The sequence below is a fragment of the Macrobrachium nipponense genome, chromosome 34 (assembly GCF_015104395.2).
Source record: "Macrobrachium nipponense isolate FS-2020 chromosome 34, ASM1510439v2, whole genome shotgun sequence".
NCBI lineage: Eukaryota > Metazoa > Arthropoda > Malacostraca > Decapoda > Palaemonidae > Macrobrachium > Macrobrachium nipponense.
The window spans coordinates 6,242,450-6,266,607 of record NC_061095.1 but is presented as its reverse complement, the minus strand read 5'-3'; the positions used below and the strand labels follow the sequence as shown (position 1 = coordinate 6,266,607).

General features: G+C 35.6%; 2 protein-coding genes across 4 annotated transcripts in view; one reads left to right on the top strand and one right to left on the bottom strand.

The window, feature by feature from the left end:
• Positions 1-24,158, bottom strand: part of LOC135207870 (uncharacterized) — a 162,528-nt gene that overhangs the window by 39,144 nt on the left and 99,226 nt on the right. For all 3 annotated transcript variants that reach the window (XM_064239759.1, XM_064239760.1, XM_064239757.1), the window contains exon 6: positions 2,742-2,912. In XM_064239759.1, the coding sequence (XP_064095829.1) occupies positions 2,742-2,912 (171 nt within the window). The remainder of the gene's footprint in view (positions 1-2,741; positions 2,913-24,158) is intronic.
• LOC135207871 (uncharacterized) overlaps positions 11,558-24,158 on the top strand; it is a 68,258-nt gene continuing 55,657 nt past the window's right edge. Inside the window, exon 1 of the mRNA XM_064239762.1 lies at positions 11,558-12,223. The gene's annotated coding sequence lies outside the window, so the exon portion shown is untranslated. The remainder of the gene's footprint in view (positions 12,224-24,158) is intronic.

Genomic DNA, 24,158 nt, shown 5'->3' with positions numbered 1-24,158 from the left:
ACCCTTGAAACAGAAGAAATGGACTCAAATGTACAGAGAGTGGAAGATTTTGCAGAAAAACTGCTAGTGCTCTTTCTTGTCATTAAATAAGTTATGGTGAGAAAGTGTGCAGTGTTACAGAGCTGAGCCACCATTTATTTTTTAAGCCTAGGCCAAAGATATCTTACCCTCGTCCCCCATCAGCTCTTTTTCATCAACTGATTGTACAAAGCAAGCTCATATGTTTGTTTGGTTAGTACCCATTATTTAATATTTTTTTACAAGTACCCATTATTTAATATTTTTTTTACAAATAAAAATACATTGTGTTTATTTGTCTGATTACTACGCTGAGGGGTTATAAACTCAAAAAAGGTAAGGTTAAATATGCTAAATATGCATGTTCAGTGGAAGAAGTTGAAAGGTTAAGGCAATCTTATTCATAATGTTGGTGCATAACCTTATCAATTACATTCTAAAAATGATTTTCTATATTTTATTTAACTGGAATATTTCACTTTGACTTCTAAGGATGCTTTACTATTTTCATTATTAATGCAGAACATATGTATAAATGCTAAGTTTATATAAGTGTACATATAGTTTACAAGAATTTAAAAAAATAATTATCTTTGGGCAACTTCAGGTATTTGTCAAATTGTATATATTAAACTGTTGCAATTAAACTACTCTTGGTATATTTTAATATAAAGTTACATATTGTAGCACAATAAGTAAAGAATAACCAAATATAGCATCATATATTTCAGTGATGCTTATGATCTTTTTTTAATTCTTGCATAATTGTTTCGTACTATATTGTCTAGGCTTAGCTAAAATATATTTTGTGAGCATTATTTGGGTTTTTTATTTACATATCATGCATGTATAAGTTATTATGAAAGTCACAAATAACCTTATTTGTTCTATATAAATACACCATATATGCACATGCAAACATACATACATACAGACTTTAGAAAAGGTCTTAACTGAAGAAAATCATCTTTTTTTTCTTTTTATTTATGCAACATTACATTGAACATCATGAATACTTACTGTTCATATATTTATGTTCATGTCAAATTTATGTACAGTAATTATCTAAGACAGTTTCATTACTACCTAATATTCATCTCTGTTAACCACAAGGTCTGAAATTCCCATTGCATTCGGTGCTACTGTGCTCTTCATGTTACTTAATTTATTATAGTATGTACTACCTGTTACACAAACAATAAAGTACAAGAATTATATTCCCTCTACAAAGACGCCTTTTGTATCTGAATAATTCAGGCTAAAGTTATGCAAGTGGTACTTTACTGAAACAGTTCTTTAGTTTTACAATACGTACTGTATCTCATTTGGTTGGAAAGTTTACACTCCAGCTAGTATACTTAACCAATGTACTTATACAATTACTAAATTCTTAAAAGGAATTCTAATAAACCTACAAGAAATATGCTCCAAAATGATATAGACTAATCTGCTATGCTAAATTCAATGTGAAACAGATTGTTCTGTCCAATTCTAATTTTCATTCATTTTTAGCCTACTGGAACTATCTTTACAGATCACATAATTGGTCTGGTGTCATTCTTAAAAAACACTCGTTTTCCCATGCAGTCTACTTCAATCTTCCCTTTATCCACAAAAGGATAAGAAATAATGGTTGACTGGTGGTTACAAATTTAGATTCTTGATGATCCTTCGAAGTTCATTTTAAAGGTTTGGTATTCATAAATTCCAATACATACTACAGTACTCATGAAACACTACTTACATAATGCTGCTAACAAATACCAATATGTATATACTATTCAGTTAAAAATCTACCAATCAATCTGTCTTCTAACCCAACATAAAGGCCTATTTTTTCTCATCTGCCTTAGGAATCATAACAACCTGAAGCAGTACAGTACAGTATTAGACTCATGCTTTACATTGGCTGTTAACTCCCTTAGAGTTTCCTATCCATCCTAAGACACTGAAATAAGACTTATGTATTGAAATGCGGACATATTTTTGTCACAAGTCAACACCCATTTGTATACATATATAAATTGCATTGTGGACATTCAGACCTTAAAATTTATGAACAGACTGGCTACAATATTGAACTTGATTCATAATTAAACTACTGAGCCCAATGTATAACTACTATAGAAATACCTGTAATCACAAATTTTAAACCAGTTCCTATGTAAGAAGAGCTATCGTTGAAGAGGTAAGAGAACCAATCAGTTAAAGAGGAGGGACAGACTATGGAGAAGGTAGAGCAATTCCATTACCGTGGTTACAAACTGGATGGATTGGACGGCTTAAGTCGAAAGGTAAAAAAAAAAAAAAAAGGCACAAATTAATGACACACAAGACTTGCACTTCTCTACACAGTGTGAAATGGGTTCTTTTATAGACAATAAAGGAAATTTTGAAAGGGTGACTAATAACACTACAAATAAGGAAATAAGATATAGGTTCAGTGGATCAAAAATACAGTGAAATTTTAAAGGGTGATACTATTTCAGCATGTGCATGTGATGGAAAAGGGAAGAGAAACTGTGTGAGAAGTGGCTGAATGCCAACTAGTTGGAGGGCCCAGATCAGAATTTTGTCAAAAAGTGCATAAGATAGAAGAAACTGAAAAACTCACCAGATTCTAGGAAGCCTCCTTAAAGGGAAAATGACACAAACACAAGAATGATGAAGATAAAAAGGTATAGCATGATTCTGTGATACTATACTATGGCAAGCATACTTACATGTTGCTGGTTGGACAATATGATGTTCCATCTCATCTTCCATGTCTTCCAAGTCATTGTCATCATGATGGTAGTATGAAAGATCTTCTTTTGGATGCAGTCTCCCACTTCCATTTGACTGTGATGACGATGGCTCTAGCCATGTATCAGATAAACCAACTTGACTTAATCCTGCAATAAATGAAAATATGTATCTAAAATTAGTAGATCATGAAAGGTTCAACTGACATTAACATTTTGTTACTTTCAATATCAAGTTTAAGAAGAATTCAGAAAAAATAAAATAAAAATGGGATTTGGATGGATCTTCTACTTAAATTGGAATTAAAAATTTATAAAATGGGTCTGAGTGTCATCTGGTGAAAACTGATCATGCAATACATCCAGTATTGATGATACCACAGCATGATACTAGCATTTTTGACAAATGGGCAAAATTACATATACATATATATATATATATACTATATATATATATATATATATATATATATATATATATATATTATACATACATATTGTGACAAAGTGCCAAGTATCTGGTTACTACACTTACCATTCATTAACTGATACCTCACAAAAGCCAGACACCTGAACCCTCATCACAGGTATAAACGACTGAATACTCTAGGCAACAGTGATCCCTTAACAACTTACCAGTATTGCAGAAAATCAGTACTAAGTTCATCAAAACAGGTGTGAGGTAATCTTGTAAGTAATTAAATTAATCAAAGGGCATCACTCCATCAACAACTTTAAAGTCTATAAGTATTTCCCTGATTTCAGAAGTCTAAGTACTTCCCTGGTTTTAAGTCACTTCAAGTAAATTGAAAGAAAACAGATTAATCACCACTCTATGTTTCTACCTAACATCAATATAATCAAATGCAAATATACTGGTGTAAGATAAAGAAAACGCTTATAAAATTTTAAATACAAAATTTATTATTAAACTCAAAATTTATAAGTGAAATCACAATATCAGGGAAAATTACTGTTACTTGAAAACAAAGTAAAGTTTAATTAATTCTTGAATCAATTAAGTAAAATTAAATCAAAATAATTTATCACAAAATTCAAGAAAATTAATTCAATCAAAATTCAAGTGTTAGGCAATAATTGAAAATTTGAAATTAATTCACAAGTGCTATACAATAATAAAACTTGAAAAGAATTCTAAGTAAATGCAAATTCATTCACAAGTGTTAAATTTAATTAAATGTGCAATGATTAAGCAATGAAAATAACTAAGTCAATTAAATTGTGAATGCAAATGAAAATACAGAAAATTGTGGACAATATCAAAATTTGCAAAAAGTATTAATTACACAGAATATAAAATAAAAAGGCACACTTCAACAGAAAATGAACAAATGCACCAAATGCACAAAACTGAAACAAACACAAAACACAAAAATTTGCAATGTGTAAAAGTGTAAATCTTTTCACTCAAAATATTGTAACCATCAGTTATTAGCTGTTATCTAACCACTGTTCCTATCAGTTATTAGTTGCAACTAATAAAAATATAACACACTTTATCTTTTTGGTATACCAATTTATTTCTTTCTTGCTGCAAAACCAGGCGCCGTTACGAAACAATGTTTGTTTAGATTCCACAAAAAATCACTAAATAACACTAAATAAACTCTAAGAAATATCAAATATGAAATTCTCAAGTTACGAGTGACCATTCAATGAGTACACAATCGTTACGTTACTTTAAAAATCAAAAGTGCTATGTGATGGAGAGAGAGAGAGAGAGAGAGAGAGAGAGAGAGAGAGAGAGAGAGAGAGAGAGAGAGAGAGATGTGTATGGTTTGAGAATCTAGGCCTGAATGAAATTCTCTTCCTTACGGAAGCTGGACAGGGGATATGTCACAAAACCTTTTCGGCAAAATGCTTCCAGAAGCTTCGAAATCTTACGCAACTTTACATACAAAATGTGTAATCTGCACGTGGCTTTGACAAAGACACATACACGTATGAGACCAGTCTAAAAAAAAAAAAAAAAGACACTTACTCGACTCGATCGACCGAAGCAGAAGCCCCTTGTCACACATGATGACAGATTCGCAAAACAAATTGAAGATTCGAGCTCACTTATCAAAGGTGTTGACAGATTAGGAAAAACAACTCTAGCTTTGAACGGACAAAGATATTCTCTCTCTTTCTACATTCTACATTATTATATTCTTTTATATTATGTTATGTGAATCTGAACACACATTTAAAACATCCTATCTCTAAGCTATCTAGGATTCTGAAAAAATGTTGCACAAAATCTTTTACACAATATTTTATACTATCGAAGAGGGGAAATATGCATTTTGAAAGTAGCCCTCAATATAACTATATAACTATTATATTATATATATATAATAATTATATTATATATCTAATATAGATATGATATGGGCATCATTTCTTGATCTCTCATTCTCAGCCTCCCATACAGGCAAATTTCTCCGTATGCCTTGGTAATTTATTTTATCTAGAATCCTGCTGCAAGTCCATGCTGAGAGAGAAGGGCTGCTATGTGTTGCTTTTAAAAACGATACAGAAGATGGCATGCAAAGAAACAAACAACACAATAAATTATCTTGAGAGCGTTATATTATATATATATATATATATATCTATATAGATATATATATAGATCTATATATATATATATATATATATATATATATATATATATATATATAATATATATATATACAGGTGAAAAATAATAGACAGGGTGTAGGTCCTGACCGGTTTCGGCTTTATTTTTAAGCCATTGACAAAGGACTGATACATAGTATTAGAATTCAGAAGTATATATACTACAGAGACAGTATGTGACGAACATACACACAACCGTTTGAGACTGCAGATCCACCCACAGGCAGGTGTCAATGTAGAGGTGGCTTCAAAAATCATTTGGCTAAACGTACAATAAATTCCCAAGGGATACTACCGATTAGGGTACCCAACAGATAACCAGTCCACACCTCACAGGTGTCAGGGAGGCGGGTTGGACATCTCATTACCACTACCGCCCCCTTACTGTGTTTATAAATATAATAATCCTAGTTCCGTATATTTCTAATGCCTACCTTAAAATTTTTTTTAAAGTTTACAAATTTCTTTTGATATTAAAGGATCAAGTTTATACATTCCTTGACTGATGTTCATATTATTATTGTAACTTTCTTTTATAAAACTAGATTCATGATATTCCTTTCCATTGCATTATTAGAACACAAGCTTTTTTGCCCTTCCCAGTTTATAGCATGATTGTTCTCACTAACATGTACAAAAATACCACTATTTCCCTGTGCATATCTCACACATTGTTTATGTTGTTCTATTTTTTTTCTAGTGCTTTCCCCAATTGACCAATATAAAAGTTGTCACAAGACTTACACGGAATTTTATATACACATCCTTTAACGTTGTCGGGGGAGTTCTTAATAAGTACCTGTTTCATTGTTTTATTGTTTTTAAAAACTACATTAACACTAAAATTCTTCAGGTGATGTGGGATATCTTTCATATTATTATAAGGTAGTACAAGCAAATTTTTGTTGTTGTAAGGTTCATTTTGATTTTGATACATGGAGTCTTTTTTGCCGCGTTCTAATGCATTGGTTTGGTTTAGTACACTATCTAGATATTTCAATTTCTTGCCTGTATTCCGAATCTTATCTATCTCCTCATCTATATATTCTGGGCTACATACCCGTAGTGCTCTTAGAAACATAGATGCAAACACTGATATTTCTACCTTATTGTTTTGTCCAGAATAGAAATGTACATAGGAAGAAATATTAGTAGGTTTTCTGTAAACACTATATTTAAACCCACTACTATTTCCAGTATGAGGACATCCAAAAGGGGTAGGTAACCATCTTCCATTTCCATAGTAAATTTAATTGATGGTACTAATTGATTTAGCCTGCCAAAAAAAGTTATTTACATCTTCGTTCTCTGGCCATAATATATATATATATATATATATATATATATATATATATATATATAGATATATATATATAATATATATATATATATTATTATTTTGAGGTACAAGCATCCTAAAAATGCAAAGTAACCAAGACATATTGTATACCATTAAATAAGTAATGTCTTCCAACATATTTACTTTGCATTAAATTAACAATAAACATTTTGTGTAACCCATTCCCTTTTACAAAACTGACAAAAATTTTCAGTTATAAATTCTGTTAAAATATTTGAGGAAGAGAATTGGGAACGATAATTACGAGGCTCAAATAGTATTGTCATAGGTTCCTGGTGAGCTTCATCAACCACCTTAACAAATTAGTTATGAGATCGAAACCTTTTAGTCATAGATTCCAGGAGAGTTCCTTCAACCAATTCAACAAATTTTTTTCATGAAGTAAAAGAAATCAAGCTATTGTCATTCAGCATCCTTAACGGGCCTCAAATCCGAAAGTCTCATGCAAAAAAAATTTATATGACGAAAACTTTATGAAGATTATATTGGTCCAATGATATTCGGCTGTTTGACTACACAGTATGTATCAGAATAAATTGGAGATAAATAAAGTTTTATTACAGTTCATAAGTTTATTTAGTCAGAACTACCCAAATTACGTATTCTGAGGTATGTCATAACAGTACTAAATGAGAACATGGAACATTTGATAAACTTAGGAAGGCTGACGAATACATAACAGATTACCTGATGAATACGTAACAGATTAAAAGGGCCAAAATGCAACCAAAATAACAAATAAAGGAATTCTGAGCACATAGAAACCAGCGCTACAAGATGTGTAAGCTTGAGATACTCAAGAATAAATTAAGATATTAAAGACACCAGTGATATAGAAGATAAAGCTAATAAAGAAATGAACTAACTATAGTTGCCAAATAAAAATGCCCACCTAATGGACTGGACCACGAGAGGACTTCCATGAATGCTTACGGCTGATGAAGCTTGCAATATGGAATGCACCACTTTTTACTCTTAAACTTATTTGTGAAAAATCCGATAATTATAGCTGATATTTTTACAGTACATTCCCATTACAGCTGTAACTGAAATAATTCACTACTGATATTTACAAAGAATAGAATGCCTGAGTGTCGCCGAACGGTCCCAACTCAACAAGGTTGTTACCTAATTTCCAAAGATATGCTTGTTATCTCGTTTGTTACCTAGATTTCAAAGATACGCCAGTCCTTTTACCTTTCTTAATTCTTCCTAACCTCCGTAAATCCTCATTTATATTTCAGTCACTGAAGCAGCCTCAAGATGTTCCGCAAAAGAATTCTTACGAAAACACGGACTTTCGGATGAAGAGAACAACCAAGGTCTCTAAAGAGAACAACAACCCACGAAGGTCGCAACCAATAGCGGCGTAGTATCGCTAGGTCTTTCTCCCTATTTTCTCGACTCTCTGGGCCTCTTTTTCACCAACTCTTAATCTACGATTTGATTTTTTTTCTATCCTTGAACTACAATACGCAACTGGGCATCGAAAACTTGGCTGTCGGCTGCCGCCGTCGAGAGAGAGAGAGAGAGAGAGAGAGAGAGAGAGAGAGAGAGAGAGAGAGAGAGAGAGAGAGAGTCTATTTCCTAGCGCTATCTGATGATTTTTTTGAGATTCTCCCTTTCACGACATTTAAATCAAATGGGGCCATGAGATATTTGCATTTAAATAAAATGGGGCCATGAAATATTCGCATTTGAATAAAACGGGGCCATGAGATACTCGCATTTAAATCAAATGGGGCCATGAAATATTTGCATTTAAATCAAATGGGGCCATGAAATATTTGCATTTAAATCAAATGGGGCCATGAAATATTTGCATTTAAATCAAATGGGGCCATGAAATATTTGCATTTAAATCAAATGGGGCCATGAAATGTTTGCATTTAAATCAAATGGGGCCATGAAATGTTTGCAGCAATGTAATGTAAAAAAAAAATTGTCGGAGATTACGTTAAACAATATAGTTAATGCGTGCTACATTACTTGTACATTAAAACAGATTCATAATTTCTCCAACATTCAAATGGAAACAAATGATAAAACATCTTAATAACATTTACCAAATGAGCTACCTTCCATTTGCAATATTTCCCAACGCGAACATTTCGGCCACCCAAGCGATAAGGCCGAAAACAAGATAACTTTTGGTTGAGATTCCTGGAACTGAAACTATTCGATTATCTCTATCGTGTGTATGACAGTCACGCCAGTTTAATAAATCATTCCATCAATTTGCTTCAATGAAACTAAAATAAGATTTCTGGAAGTTTCTGCTATATGCGAGTGTGACCTAATGATTAGAAAGGTTAGAAATACCGGATACACATATTATGATTGAACTACTATTGCACAGAAAGAGGTGACTCGCTATTTAGTGCGTGGGTCAGCATAAGCTGAGCGAATTGAAAAGTTTCTTACCAGTTAAAACAAGCGCTGACAAAATCGTTCATAACACGAGTAGAAGAAACATGCTTCAAATTTGGAGTCACAACAACAAATGGAGGAGTCAAGGCATCTGATGGACTAGCAGAGGTGATTAAAAAAAATGTCTGGAATCATGAAGGCACAGGAATGTCTCAGATTAAATGGCGAAAGAAATACATGGAAGTTTTTGCTTGCGTGTTTCATCCTCGATACTGTTGAAGGTGGAGACTGAAAAATAGAAGACATTATAATCTTCTTGACCCACGGTCCATGTATTTCAGATTCAATCATTTCTAATTAAAATTAAATGGTCTTTTGACGTCACCACTGTATCTCGTTTGCCTGTCGTCGAACCTTCCGTCTTTCTGGTTTCTTTAAAGCGACTACGTGTTGCTGTTCTCAGAAGATTATTTGGGGACCAGAAAGGAGCTCAACTCATGAGATCACTTAAACTTCACAGTAGCCTGATTTCCGAACCATATATATCTTAATTAGAAATTATACGATAGTTAGATCATTAACACAGGAAATAACAGAGAGACTTCCTGTAAATTTTACAATTAAATGGATTTTCTTGTCCCTCTTGTCCTCAACAATACTATTCTGAAACAACATTAATTATGCAAGCCCGATTGATTACTTTATCATCTTACGTCACAACTTCACAGGTCGTACCTTTAAGTACAAGTGTATAGACACACACAAACACAGATGACAGTGCGTGAATTAAACTCTATACTCCCATCAAATAAAAATAAAAACACTACACACACATCCGCACATTTGAATGCACTAATACCAAATCTTATTAACAAAAACATATTTCATGTGGAAATCCGCCAGCTAAAAATCCTCTGAAAACCAGTTATAGCGGCAGTATGACGGTACCTCCCTGCAAAGATGCTAGCCATCGGAGTTCCGAGAAGACAGCAATGTACTAACGCACTCACAAACGTGCGCTCAAGGTGAATTCCCACACCACGAGTGACGAAAACTACCTCTCAGCTGATAGGGCGGTTGCTGCTTTTAACGGTGGCCCGGCAATGCAGCCCCACTCTCGCTCTAGTCAATAAGTTTACTGACTTCGCTTCCAGTTTGGTTATGTTGGAAATGTAATATTGAAAATGTTAGACAACAGAATTTAACCGATGTACGCATTTCTCTTCAAGAGTTATTATATTACCCAAAAAACTTGGTCCGAAACATCACTTTCAAAACCAAATACAACTTACAATCATCTAAAACAATATAGCATTTCTGTAGAGTTGACCGAGAGTCACTTCATACTTAAAACTACTACGTACTACGTACTATTATTATTATTAACTGTTAAAGCTTTGCGGCGATTCCCAAAAATCATCGAAATTCTCCCACCCCTGTGGTGCGTTCTGTAACCACTTCAGCTGTATTATTCGATTAAAAACGAGTAGTAATTATATAACAGATAAACATTACTACGAAACGTCCCTTCGTGATGATAACACATCAACGATATCTGTGAAACTTTCTGCGATAACTTTCCATCGGTCTGAGGAGCCGATAAACAAAATCCACAAACTGGAAACTTTCCCTGACGTAACGATGACGTCAAAAATACTTTCTGCTCTTCCCAGAAAAATCTAGCGAGCACCGCGCGGCCGTGTTACGTTTAGCCTAAAGGGCGCTGTATGGCTCCTATTTTAGGACTCAAATAAACCAACGTGTTTAAAATACACTACATCCAAGCACAGTACAAGCCTTCAAATATCAACAGTCAGTTATTTATATCATGAGATTCTGTGCATATACCGTAACTCTCCTAGTTTGGTTATGAATGACAATCGGTTAGACGATTCAAGAAAATACACACACTACACACAAACACACACACACACACACACACACACACACATATATATATATATATTATATATATATAGATATATTAAATATATATATGTGTGTGTGTGTGTGTGTGTGTGTGTGTGTGTATTATATATGTGTTTAACCTATAATGAACGAATTTTTTTTTACATTCCTGAGCCATCTATGAAGTGAAGATGTTTTCAATAAACCACCTAATCAAACTCAGTGGAGTTTTGAGGACCTTCAGAATATAGCTAAAGAAAAAAACGCATCACAAACGAAAGCCAAATATTCATGAACGCCGACCGTTGTGAATCATCAGCGATCTCTCGCCGACGATACTTACCATAACACTAGGAAAAGCAAGTGCGGGAGTATAAAAAAAAAAAAAAAAAAAAAAAAATGCAAGGGCAAGGGAGGAGTTTGTGCGTGAGTTGGTAACTGCTGTTGGTGAGCTAGTATGTTCGTCCGTGCGTGAGCAAGTATTGCGTAGTGGTCGGGGCACATGGCTGGCTGGCTATGATGTCGTTCCCCGCCGAACGAACGTTAAGGTTAACACATTGGCGGCTCGCACCCCAGCGACTCAACATCAGCCCGACCGCGCTCCTGCAGAGTTGCTGCTCTTCTCCCTTCTTGCAAGGGTCATCTCTATATCTCTCTCTCTCCTGTGTTCGGACTTTGCCATCATCATCATCCGTTCACTACTACTTTCGGCAGCATAATCTAGTGAACTTCCTGCAATCACACTGATGCTCTAGCTCTGCTCATCAAAGGCATTCACATTAAGATTGATGTTTTCCAGCTTTAAATATATTGATATCTCCTTCAATCTTCACTAAAAAGCGTGTCGGCGTTGGGGTGAACAGACATAAAAATATATTTACTACACCCGTGCATTTAACATTGTTACTATTTAGAATTAATATCAAAGTACACTTACATTGGGATACTTATGCAATACTGACGTGTTTTCGGAAAGTTTATAAAAAAATTGACAACCTTAAAATTAAAAGCCACATTTCTGTGCCCGAATTGTAAACAAGTTCAGATTTTGTGAAGCACATCTGTAGCACCGTTGTCTCTAAGAACATACCACCCAGATCCCCAAGTGAATATATAAGAAGATACAGGAATACAAGAGGAAAAGGAACACAAGAGAACAAAAGGATCTTCACAACAGGTAAGTGATCTCATGGTTTAGAGATTAAAAAGGTCGGATTACCTGTCAGTGCATTCCATTTGGGCAAGTGATAATTGTGTTGTTTCACTTATTCAATATAGGTGTTTTTGTTTTTGAATGCCGTGGTATCCTATCGAATAACACATCCCATGTTCTGTAGTTTATCATTATGTTAAAATTGATTGACGCCTAATGTTTGACAAAGGGGGAAATAATTTTGCCGTATTATTTTACCGATTGGAATATTTGGGTAAGTCATTTTACTGGGATATTCAATCAATCTATGAACACCAACCCGCACAAGCGTTAAGCTTTGAATAAGAATCAAAGCAGTCACTGAAATGCAAGGGAAATGAACACAAGAAAATGACAAAGCACATTAAAGCAACGCTTGCTTTAGCAAACCGCTCTATTGAGTCTAATGTTACCATCCTTATCGTGCGTACAGTTCAGAACTTCATAAAAACATGGCCTCGTGACCTCAAGGGACGATAAACTGAAATACGGAAACCGTAGCGTTCGTACCGAGCGCAAAAAGAGAAGAGTTCCAGTTAAGAAGGTTACAGCCAGACGACAGAATAAGGCTTCCGCGTTGACCTTGAGAAAACACCCGCAGAGCGTGTTTACAAACACCACAAATGCCGTAACCCTATTTGGTGCGGGAAAAACAAAGGGGGATTCAGTTTATTGGAATAAACGATAGGAAAACGGAATAAACGATAGGCAAAACGGTGTTACGGTAAAACACCCTTAAGGCACCAAGTTTTCCTCTCGAAAAGAAAGCGCTCGTTCCCCTGCAGAGCTGCAGTCAAGGAGATAATGGAACCGGGGAAGTCCGGTCCTTGTGCGATCAATGCTCAGAGTGTCAAAATAACCTGCCAACTTCACCCTGGGGCTATGGCATTTTCCGAAGCCTCGTTCTAAATTTCGGGCAGTCAAAACGATGAACGCCTGTCAAGCGACTTCTTCCTCTCTCACAGGGATCTCCTGGCGATTTAACGTTAATTAAATCCACATGTTTCTAACCCCTAGATATGAAGTCACTTGCTCAGTTAACTTCCCCATCATCCAAAGACGCGATCTATGTTTTCCTGTATGACTTACGAGCCAAAACTCTGTCCATCTCAAAGCTGATCAATCAAAGAAAAACGCAAGCCAGCGACAAAGTTTCTTGTTAGTGACCTCAACTTGTAGCTATACCGATTTCTAGCAATTTTGTTCTTTCCATTTCAAAATAAGCATATCTAAAGTAATGATCATGATTATTCACATTTGATGAAATCAAATGTAAGTAATTTTTATTGTATAAATAAATGATTTTGTATTATCAATTATAAAAAACTATTTTAATAGCTAATATTTTAGAACCCGCATGTGCTCTTTTCCCGTATCCCATTCAAGTACCCACACACACACAAACACACATTCGGTTTTCAGCAGATCATATACATATGATATATTATACATATATGATAGCAAATAAGAAATTCGCATCCTCAATCATATTCTTTATTACAACACACCATATTTGTAGGTATACATCAAACAAATGCACAAAAAACTATATGTTTACGTAACAATGAACGTGGCACATAGATTAAATGTCTATGTTGATGGCATCAGAATATAGCGACGGATGCACATGACGATGGTGATGGTGAAATATATATTACGCAAGATCCCAAAGAAAACAGGCAAGACATCGTGGCACGAGCTTTGCATATGATCTTCGGACAACGCCAAGGGACCAGGATAATAGTAACATTCTTCATAAAATGAAAGTACTGTGCTAAAAACCTTGAAAAGTCTCTGATGAGTAGGGGTGGCGGCAAATGTCATGTTTAAAAATGAAGACGGCTACAAAGACGAAGAACACGCGAGTTTAATGACATGTAGCAGCAATCATTGTATATAAACATTTACAAACCAAATGAGCTTATGGTATGTCAGAGGTGTGCGCGACTGCACCGAAGGCTGATGAAGCATTTGAACCCCGAGCATTGCTCAGCCCTTTCAAGTTATGAAGAAAGTTTACCTTGAAATTTCTAGTAGTGTCTTGAAGTATTTTACGTTCACATAAATACACACACACATACACGTTGACATACTTTGTTTTTCCGATATTAAGCAGTTTTCTTTAAGTCTTCTCCTTTTCCTCCAAGCACTTAAGAATTATGCACCATCATCCACCAATAATCTCAAAACTCTGAGCAATTCTTCAACAATAACTTTTTTGTTATCGATTCTTAACAACTCTATTTTTTACCCTTCTAATTATTCATTCAAATGCTTCAATTCTTTAGCTTCCATTTGCATTCTACTATTTCATTCATTACACTTCTATGAAGAGGAAAAGGCTCGACACACCTTCAACATTCTAATCTTGACTCCCCACAGTCACTCTAATTCTCCTCCAAATCTTTTGCACACACCTTGTAACCTTCCTTGCCTTGCCTCTCACCTCTTCTCTCATCCTACCATCGTTTGGAAATTGACTCAGATACCTTCAGGATCCGCCATCCACATAGATATAAAATAACCACAGAAACTCAAACAGACTTTGTCTTAGACCCATTTTACATCAAAGCAAACTCTTTTCAGTTTGCACACACACATCATCCTCAACACCTTCCCTACTTCTCTATCATCTTATCAAAAGCTTTTTCTAGGCCTGTGTATGCCGCACGCCGGTTTTACCCTTTGTTCTCAAGCTTCTCATAGCGTATATTATATATTTTACTATAAAACACTTGCTTAGCAGAGCCGTTCTTTTGTCAAAACCCACACTGCTTTTACCCTATTCATCTTTCTGTCCTCTTATTTTCTCAGTCAGAATCCTACCATAAATCTTCCCTGGTATAATAAATAATGAGTGATCTTTAACCTTTACAATCTTCTGTTACTTTTACCTTTATAAAGACGTACAGTTATTCTTGTTACCCATCCCTTTGAAACCTTTCCAATGTCCAGACATACATTCCACACCTTGGTCAGCCACTCAGTCCTACATTCACCACCATACCCTGTATGTCCTTTTCCGTTTTAAAACGTTGCGACGCCAGTAAGAACTAACCAAACAATCAATTCCTTTTAAAAAGAATGAATTAAGGGGAATGCTGACCTTCGGGGTCTCAGTAATTCTTTTTGAGATTAAACTGATTTCACCAAACACTTTTCACCTCTTGCTGGAATCCACTGCAGACATATAACCACCAAATGCATACTTTACTGCATGGCTTAACCAAGACAATGGAATTTTCAGGATATGCGGCTAAGTTCGTCATTCCCTCCGAAGACTGTACCCATGGAAGCCATAAAACACAGTGAGGCTCCAAATCGGCACTAGGCCGATCAAATAAAAATTCATGGGACTAGGAGAAAATAACATAAACTATAACTGAATGTACAATGTACTGTGATCCTTCATTCTATTATGTCCCTGCGATTATTGGCCCGAAAAAAAAAAAAAAAAAGAGAGAGAGAGAGAGAGAGAGAGAGAGAGAGAGAGAGAGAGAGAGAGAGAGAGAGAGGGGGGGGGGGGGAAGCTCGGTGACATAAGATATTTGGATGTATTAGAACGTTGCCTATAAATTCACTCCTCTTCAGGACAATAACTGAATATACAGGAATGACCAAGGAAAACGGAACTATGCTTGACTGACACTTGCAAGCGAGTATATGCACCCGCATACGCTAATGTCAACAGCCGATAACAACTGGGTTACGACCTTACGTACAAACAAAGAATTTACTCACATACTGGCCTTGCATAGGGAATTACAAAAACAGCGCGGGCCCTTAGCTAAATCTGGCCACTAAAGTGATGCCAACTGGAATTTTATTTTCTGATTTAGAGTCATCACATACTGTAGTGAGGTCACTGACACTTTTCAACATAAAAATCTAAGTTTTATGTAAAAAGAAAAAAAAAAAAAATTTCCTTTATTCGTTATAAAATTTACTCCATTGACGAGAACAGTGTATATACGACAAGAAGATCATTATTCAATTACGTTTAATTTAATCTTTGTGTTTAATTTCAATTATGAACGTGGGTAGTTTTTAAGACGATTAGGTGAGCATTTTCATGTATGTTCGTCGATTTCGACGGTTCTTATGGGGGAAAGTTACTATCCCATAGACTACTTTTACACACACACACACACAAGTACGTATGTATGTCTGTCTGTATGTGAAAGAGAACTAATTTACAACCAAACAGACAAGAAACAGAGGCGGCTGTTAGCTTCATTTTTGTTATTCTGAAGTGTTCTATATTTACTCTGCTGGTTGGCCTCATTTAACCTCGCCATGGTATTTTGACAAGCTTACTTTCTCCACAAGTATGAATAAACTTATAACTAAGTTCTTCATTTATAATGATTCTTAGTTAGTCACGATAAAAATAATACTATCATTAGGTTTTTTGTCGATAACTGATTCCCTTAGGAATACAGTAATACGTGGAATCTAATTTATTAATGCTTGAAGATTGTGTATTGAAGAAAACCATTGCCCCAATCTGGCAAAGAGAGAGAGAGAGAGAGAGGGGGGGGGGGGATAGGGGACACCTTAGTATGATGTAATCGTGTCAGGGTAAATCGTCATCCGAGAGCCGAAGTTACTTATGACTATACAGTTACTACACTTTGTTCCTGAGGAATACCTGTATCCCGACGAGGTCAATATGCCACCGATGCCAAGTCGAGCTCTCGCTGCCAAATCTGCGACTACGAAACAAGCAAAAGCACAAACAAAGCTGGTTGGCAAGTAGGTCAACTCGACTTTATTCTAAGCATGGTGTGCAAGTATGTACAATTAATGAGGCTGCGAAATACAAGACAACGAGCAACATTCAAAGCTCTCTGAATTAAACATCGTGCAGAGCTGGGAAGCTCCTCGGATGGTGTAGGGTTGATTCAGAATCCACGTCATAAATATATGATAAAAAAAATCTATTCTGGTTTGAATGAGGTAATGTTGAGAAGCTTGCTGCTTATATAATAATATAATAAATTTAGTATGTCATCAACATAGCTCAATTAATGGACAAAAAAGCCCCAAGAGAAAACCGAGCACGAGTTCAAGGAGGAATTTCGTTCATTTTACATTGAAAAACTTCACAATAACGATTAAACACCAAAATACGAGGATAAACATAAGTACAAACACTATGTACCAATAAATTTACGAATAATCATACACTAAAATGCGCGCAGGCACGCACACACACATATAATATAATATATTATATATATATATATATATATATAGATATATAGTATATATATATATATTATATATATATATATATATCTATATCTATATATCTATAATATATATATATATATATATATATATATAATATATATATATTCCTTTCCACCAGTACGACTTTCATTCATTGTGTGGTGGTCGCGCCAGCTGAATATACAATGTCATGCTGGTATGGTGGAAGTTTTCTGTACAGGGGGGCTCTGCCTTAATTCGGTATACCTATTCCTCTCCGGAGCAACTGCTGTTAGATAACGACTGTTACTGGTTATACGGGTTTTAGCAGCATCACGAAAAGAACGTCGTCTCACATGCGAAAACAACAAGGGACAAGGCGCTGCTGTCCCGCCCAGCGAGACAGGATTACGCAATCTAGCGGAGAGGAAGAGCGCATGCTGTGCCGGATGGGCAGTGCAGAGGCCTTCGAGCTGTGCATACAGGGCGCAGCAGCCTCACACTAGGAAAAGGAATCGTCTGGGCGTGACTTACGTCTGTTGTGGGTGCCAGTAGACGAGTGAAGAATAATTCACGTGATCTCATTCTAAGGCTTAATTTACAGCACATTCTTATATCTGATACATTATCGCTAGCATACAAACAAGACACAAACACACACGCATATATATATATATATATATATATATATATATATATATTTATATGTGTGCAACTCCAAGTATGTTTGGTGAAACAGGAAAAAAGGCTTAAAAAACTCACACCAAAAAGAGAAGCAGAAACCATCATATGGCAACCCTACTATCCATGTCAAATAAGGATGAGATGGTTCCTCCACCCAAACTGTTATCTAACAACCGTCTGATGATGCCCCGTCAGGTGACCAGTACGTAATAGCTACCAAGCCAGTCGACGTGAACATGCAGCTGTTCCTTTCCTATCATTGTTTTCACTCAAGTTAATGGGAAGTTATGGTATTTAGGGATGCATTTTAGATTGTCGGTAATGCATGGATAACAAGCAAAGTTTTCTGCTTGTGCACCTTCTTCACTTAATCCAATCAAAGCTACGTCTCCTGTGATCTTCTCCATAACATTCGGGGCCTCCTCCTCCTGCCCAAACCACCTCAGTCTCGGAGATCCCAACCGATTAGCTTTAAAGCTATTTCCATAAAATGATAAGTAAAGTGTCAATTCATAGATTCTGACATGACAGTATCTTAGAATAGGGCTAAAGAGAAACAAAAACTGATGAATGTAAAACACTTATACTTACACAATGTAGTATTGAGTTTTTAGTAATCAACTTGGTAATCAAACACAAACAAAGTCAAGCATGCTTAAGAAATGATGTTCGTAACAATGACACCAATTAACTAATTTAGACGTTGTTTACCACAATTCACGCCACGACGACTTAAAAAGGTATATATCTTATCAGAAAAAAAGTTAGGAGAGTTTTAAAAGTTCATCTCTTATATAAAAAAGACAATATTAAAAAAGCACCCACTTTTACCATCTGTTAACAGCTGTATGTTTAAAAAAAGGTATATCAAGAATGATTAAATAATATAGTATGTCATCGTTACCAAAGAAACTTAACCATGGCATTTTGTATTAAATTGACAGTAATGAAGAGAGATATATTTCACCACCAACGGTATTTTGCTGAACGCAACCTATTCCCCCCAAAAAGAACACTCATAGCATTAACAACTATAAAGTCAGCACAGGCGGAGATAATGGAATGGAGGTCTCGCGCCATTGACACTGATTTCATCCACCGGCGGAGGAGTTGGGGGGTTGGGGGGGTGTTGCAATCATTTCATCTCTAGGTTCTTTCCGACTTCGCCTTGTCAGTGACATCGAAATCAGTTGATACCCATCTGGCTGATACCACTTCGTGATTAAGAAGGCCTTCGAGTTAATAAATAACAACAGCGAGCATGGCCATTGCACAATCAGAGCGCCCCTCACAGAGACGAACAACCCCTGTCTGGTTTGAAGTCACGTGATGAAAAGCTTTCAGCTCTTAATTTACAGACAACAGACTCCCTACGGAGGCATGCTGGAACTGACGTTCAGTGACCTAAAATAGTCTTTCCCCTTTAAACTGCACCAAAGTTAATGTTAAATTAGTCATAGCTGAAGTCTACTTAAATTTATGTTGAACAACGATAAATTTAATGGTAGATTAATACAAACAATACGAAGTTAATGGCAAATTACTCAGGTGAAAAGGTCAACTAACAACGTTAAATAATCGGCATCAAATCGCTGTCAACTTGCTTCCCTTAAAATCGGATTCAAATTAATTCAAAATCTTCCCGCGAGTTCCAAATGAGCTATTCACTCACAAATACTGACTTGCTATCTGTACTTTTCATGTCATGCAACTGAACATGAGTGCCTGAAATGAACATATACAGACCTTTAAGAATTCTAAAAACTCGAAGAACTAAAATGAAATTGCATAATAACAGGAACTCCCACAGACGAGTCTGGCGAGTCAATTATAATCTCTAACGTTTGCGCAATCTATTCCTTGCGCGTGTCAGATAAAACCAAGGAGAGAAAACTTGAATTACCATGCAGTCCCCTTCCTAGAAGGTTATCGTCAATTGGGGAGTTACCACTGGTTTGACAGAGAGAGAGAGAGAGAGAGAGAGAGAGAGAGAGAGAGAGAGAGAGAGAGACGTCCTTAGGTTTCATTACGATGATCTCTTAGATTCAGCAAGTGTTGAGTTTTTAAAATTTAGTTCTGTTAATGGAGGCCGTAGGGATTCAAGCAACATCTTCATGTTAAAACTAATTAAGAGTTGCATCCAACTGCTGTGTAATCCAGGAAGCCGCGAGGGTATATATACATAATAAGATATAAAAACAGACCAAAGTAACAACGGTTGACATTTCAATCTCGGTCGCTAGGAGGCAAAAAACTCTGATCCTTGGAGTGTATTTGCGAACAAGGGAGGCAAGCTTACAGACACAAGGACAAAGAAGGATAATAATGATCACTTCCTTCTTCGTTTCAGAATCGAGCTTGGAAGACAAGAACTCGTAAAAATACTTCTGTTACGCAAGACTTGATGTAGTTTAGTACTAGTTCAAGGAAGACAAGTATATGACTATTTTTAGACAATATTGAAATACAATTGATAGGAGACTGCAAAACGTTTAAGAGGTACCAACGACAGTAGTAGTGAATATACAATTAAATACGAAAGAGTTCACGAAGAATGGTATATATGACATATGATACTCAATAGCTACTAAAATTGTATATGAGACCACTGATTGAGTTTCCTCGAACTCAGCACCGCCAACGTTCAGTAATAACCAATAAGAGCTTACGACACGACTATTCAATTATTATTCTAGAATATAAACTTTCATTTCACTTATCTTTCAATAGTTACTCAAAAAACTTCCATAGGCAAATCATTACACTTACAGCTGTAAATTACGAATACTATATATATATATATAAATATATATATATATATATATATATATATATATATATATATATACATATATATATATATATATATATATATATATATATATATATATATATATATATATATATATATATATACATATATATATTTTTTATTTTGGAGCAGTATTGAGAGAGAGAGAGAGAGAGAGAGAGAGAGAGAGAGAGAGAGAGAGAGAGAGATTCAATGTCAGTGGGTAGATGGACAGAATACAGCTATGACGCCAACCCCAGGCTAAACGTAAGTGGCCAACTGCTGCGTAAGGTAGGCTATGCTTTTCAACGGAAGATATCCCGCAGTAAACAATAAATAAGCCCTAGGCCACCACCTCTCCTACGTACTTTGTACGTAACCCTTCTCCAAATGCTGTGCTCCGCATTCAGGGAAAGCCTTCAAGTTCACAAGTGATCCTTAGCACTTCCAGCGACTGCAGTTCCGAGTCCCGTCCCCCTTTCATGGGGTTTATTTTGAGGGTTAACAAAAAGAAAAAAAAATTCTAGTACGAACCTATGGAAGTGCAGTCTTTGTACTAAGATTAGGTTACGAGAACAAAACTTAGTCTTGGATTTTTTTTTTTCAGACTTAGGTCTTCTATTCCGCCAAAGGTTACTCGTCTACTCGATGGTTTGCTCCGTTAGATTACTACGTAATTATAAGTGTTAGTTAGGTAATAATAATTAGGATTCTCGGAAATGACATAATAAACGGCGCTATCACAAGATTGTTTCTTTATTGTTTCAGATATGGACCCTTTTATCCTATACTGGGTTCTTAGCATCATCCATACCTTCTTCAACTTGATGATTAAAACAGGGACACCTCAAAAATACTACTTCTAATAATGATAATAATGAAATTAATAATTTTATTTATATAATGCACTTTCAAGGGCCAACAACATAAAGAAATTAATCATGAAAATAGGAGGGCGCTACATCTGTTTTAAATAATCGAGCTCAGTCAATGACATTTAATCGAGCTATGCTATTATCATCACATGAAAGCAACCTCATCTCGTCCAGTATAAATATAAAACCATTTAACAATGCAAGCATAACACCCATTTCCTTTTTTCTTATTCAAAGGAAAACTATGGGGTTGGTGACAAAAATAGAGTTCGGCCACTCTAACAAACCATCCATGGGTTGCATTCAGCTATTATCAAAGGATTCCTAAAATGGAGAAAGCTCAATCGCCAGGTGAAAGGAGATACCAGATTGAGAAGACAGGTGTTTGCTTTAACAATTACGTAGACTTATGGGACGGCGTGTAAGGTTATCCAGTCCAACAATGATGGTGAGCGAGCAAAGTCAACAAGCTGAGCTGAATGGCCGAAAGTACCCCAGCGCTTGGCTTGACAGCCTTAAACTTCAAAAACGCTAATAAGCAAGCAAGCTGTCATATAAACCGTAAATATGTTAGGATAAGCAAAAGAAGAGGGAAGTAAGTGTCCCAACGGCCACGTTTGCGTCAGCACTTGAAGAGTGAAAAGGCTTTGTTGACTGACACACCGGAAGGTCTCCGATTCAATTCTTAAAAAATAAAAGTTTGTAGGATGAGATCTTTCACTGCTTCCCTTGCAACTACGCTCTGGAACCTTTCATTGCTTGCGTCAGGATGACACAGAACCTTCCTAACAACTGTAGCAATTAACTGTAGCAATTAATGGCTGCACAGATTTCTCAAAAGGTTGCTCAAACAATCCAGGCCTACAATGCATTCTGCTTATACGTAAAAAAACTGAATCGACATAATAAAATAAAAAGAATAACAGCACTACAAACAGAGAAGTGTCTGTTTTTAGCCGCCACCGATTCATCTATGAAAACTGTTCCTTCGATATCACACACATCAAGTGCTCAGGAAGCGAGGTTGCGTGCAAGACAGAAGTAAATGACAGTGGGCGAAGGAGGGTAGGGTAGGGTAGGGTGGGGGGGGGGGGGGGGGGATTTCCACGTGCTGCTCAGGAGCCTTTTGTGTGGGTGAATCCATATCAACCCAAAAGGAATAGATTTGAATCGCATACATACATATATATTTGTTAGAGGGGGAATCTATATCAACCCAAAATAATTTTTGAATCACATGCATTTACATATGTACATATATACTTTTGTAGAAGTGATGTATATATAATATATAATATATATATATATATATATATATAATATATATACACACACATACATACACCACTTCTACAAAAGTATATATGTACTATGTATGGACATATGTAAAGGCATGTGATTTTTTATATATATATATTATAGATATATATATATATATATATATATATATATATAGATATATATATATATATATTTATAATCAAAATAATTGTCAAGTAATAAATCAGAATAGGAAAGGTATATAAAATGCAATTCGAAATCACCTATACCACAGAAAACTTGACCTCAACTTCCCAGTAGAGTACAAAATTGTTTGTTATGAACAAAACTAAGCGGTAAAAATGTATACGATTCTCAATACCCGGCCAACCAAAGATGATGATGATAATAATCAATCAGAGCCGAGCGCGTCACATTCATGCGAGGGTGTCGCGCGCGCCGGCTTTGCCTGCCTCCACCGTGACACTATTCAAGGCCACTGAAAGAGTGGATAATCAATGCGGGTCACCACCAGAAGGTCACCAAAGGCGGCTGCTTTCATTTCCCTTCTACGGGGTGATCAAAAAGTCTCTGTGCGCCTAATGTTTTATGATACGATACTTGAGTGGCAGCATAACGCTTAATTAAGATCTGAAATAAAATAAAATTTAATTTATTAATATTAATAATGTTTCTATTAAAGATCAAACAGCAAAATAATACAACAGAAAATAATACAAACAGCGACACAGGACTCTATTTACAAAAATAAAATTAGGTGCACAGGGACTTTTTGATCACCTTGTAGTTCCACTTTGAATAAACCATTGCCTAAAATACCGAAAACTCATTAACATTCAAACAATATTATTACGATAACAAAGGTCATCATTGTTGTATGATTGTTTCCATAGTAATATTTGTAATAACGCCATCACTACAACTATAACAATTAACCGTCAAGTTTTCATAACAAAATTATGATAAATTTTCACCACTATCATCACCATAATCATAATTACAAGTTCATATTACAGTCCCCACGTTACAATCTTCCCCAAAACACAACCGGCTTAAAACTTGCAGATGGATAACA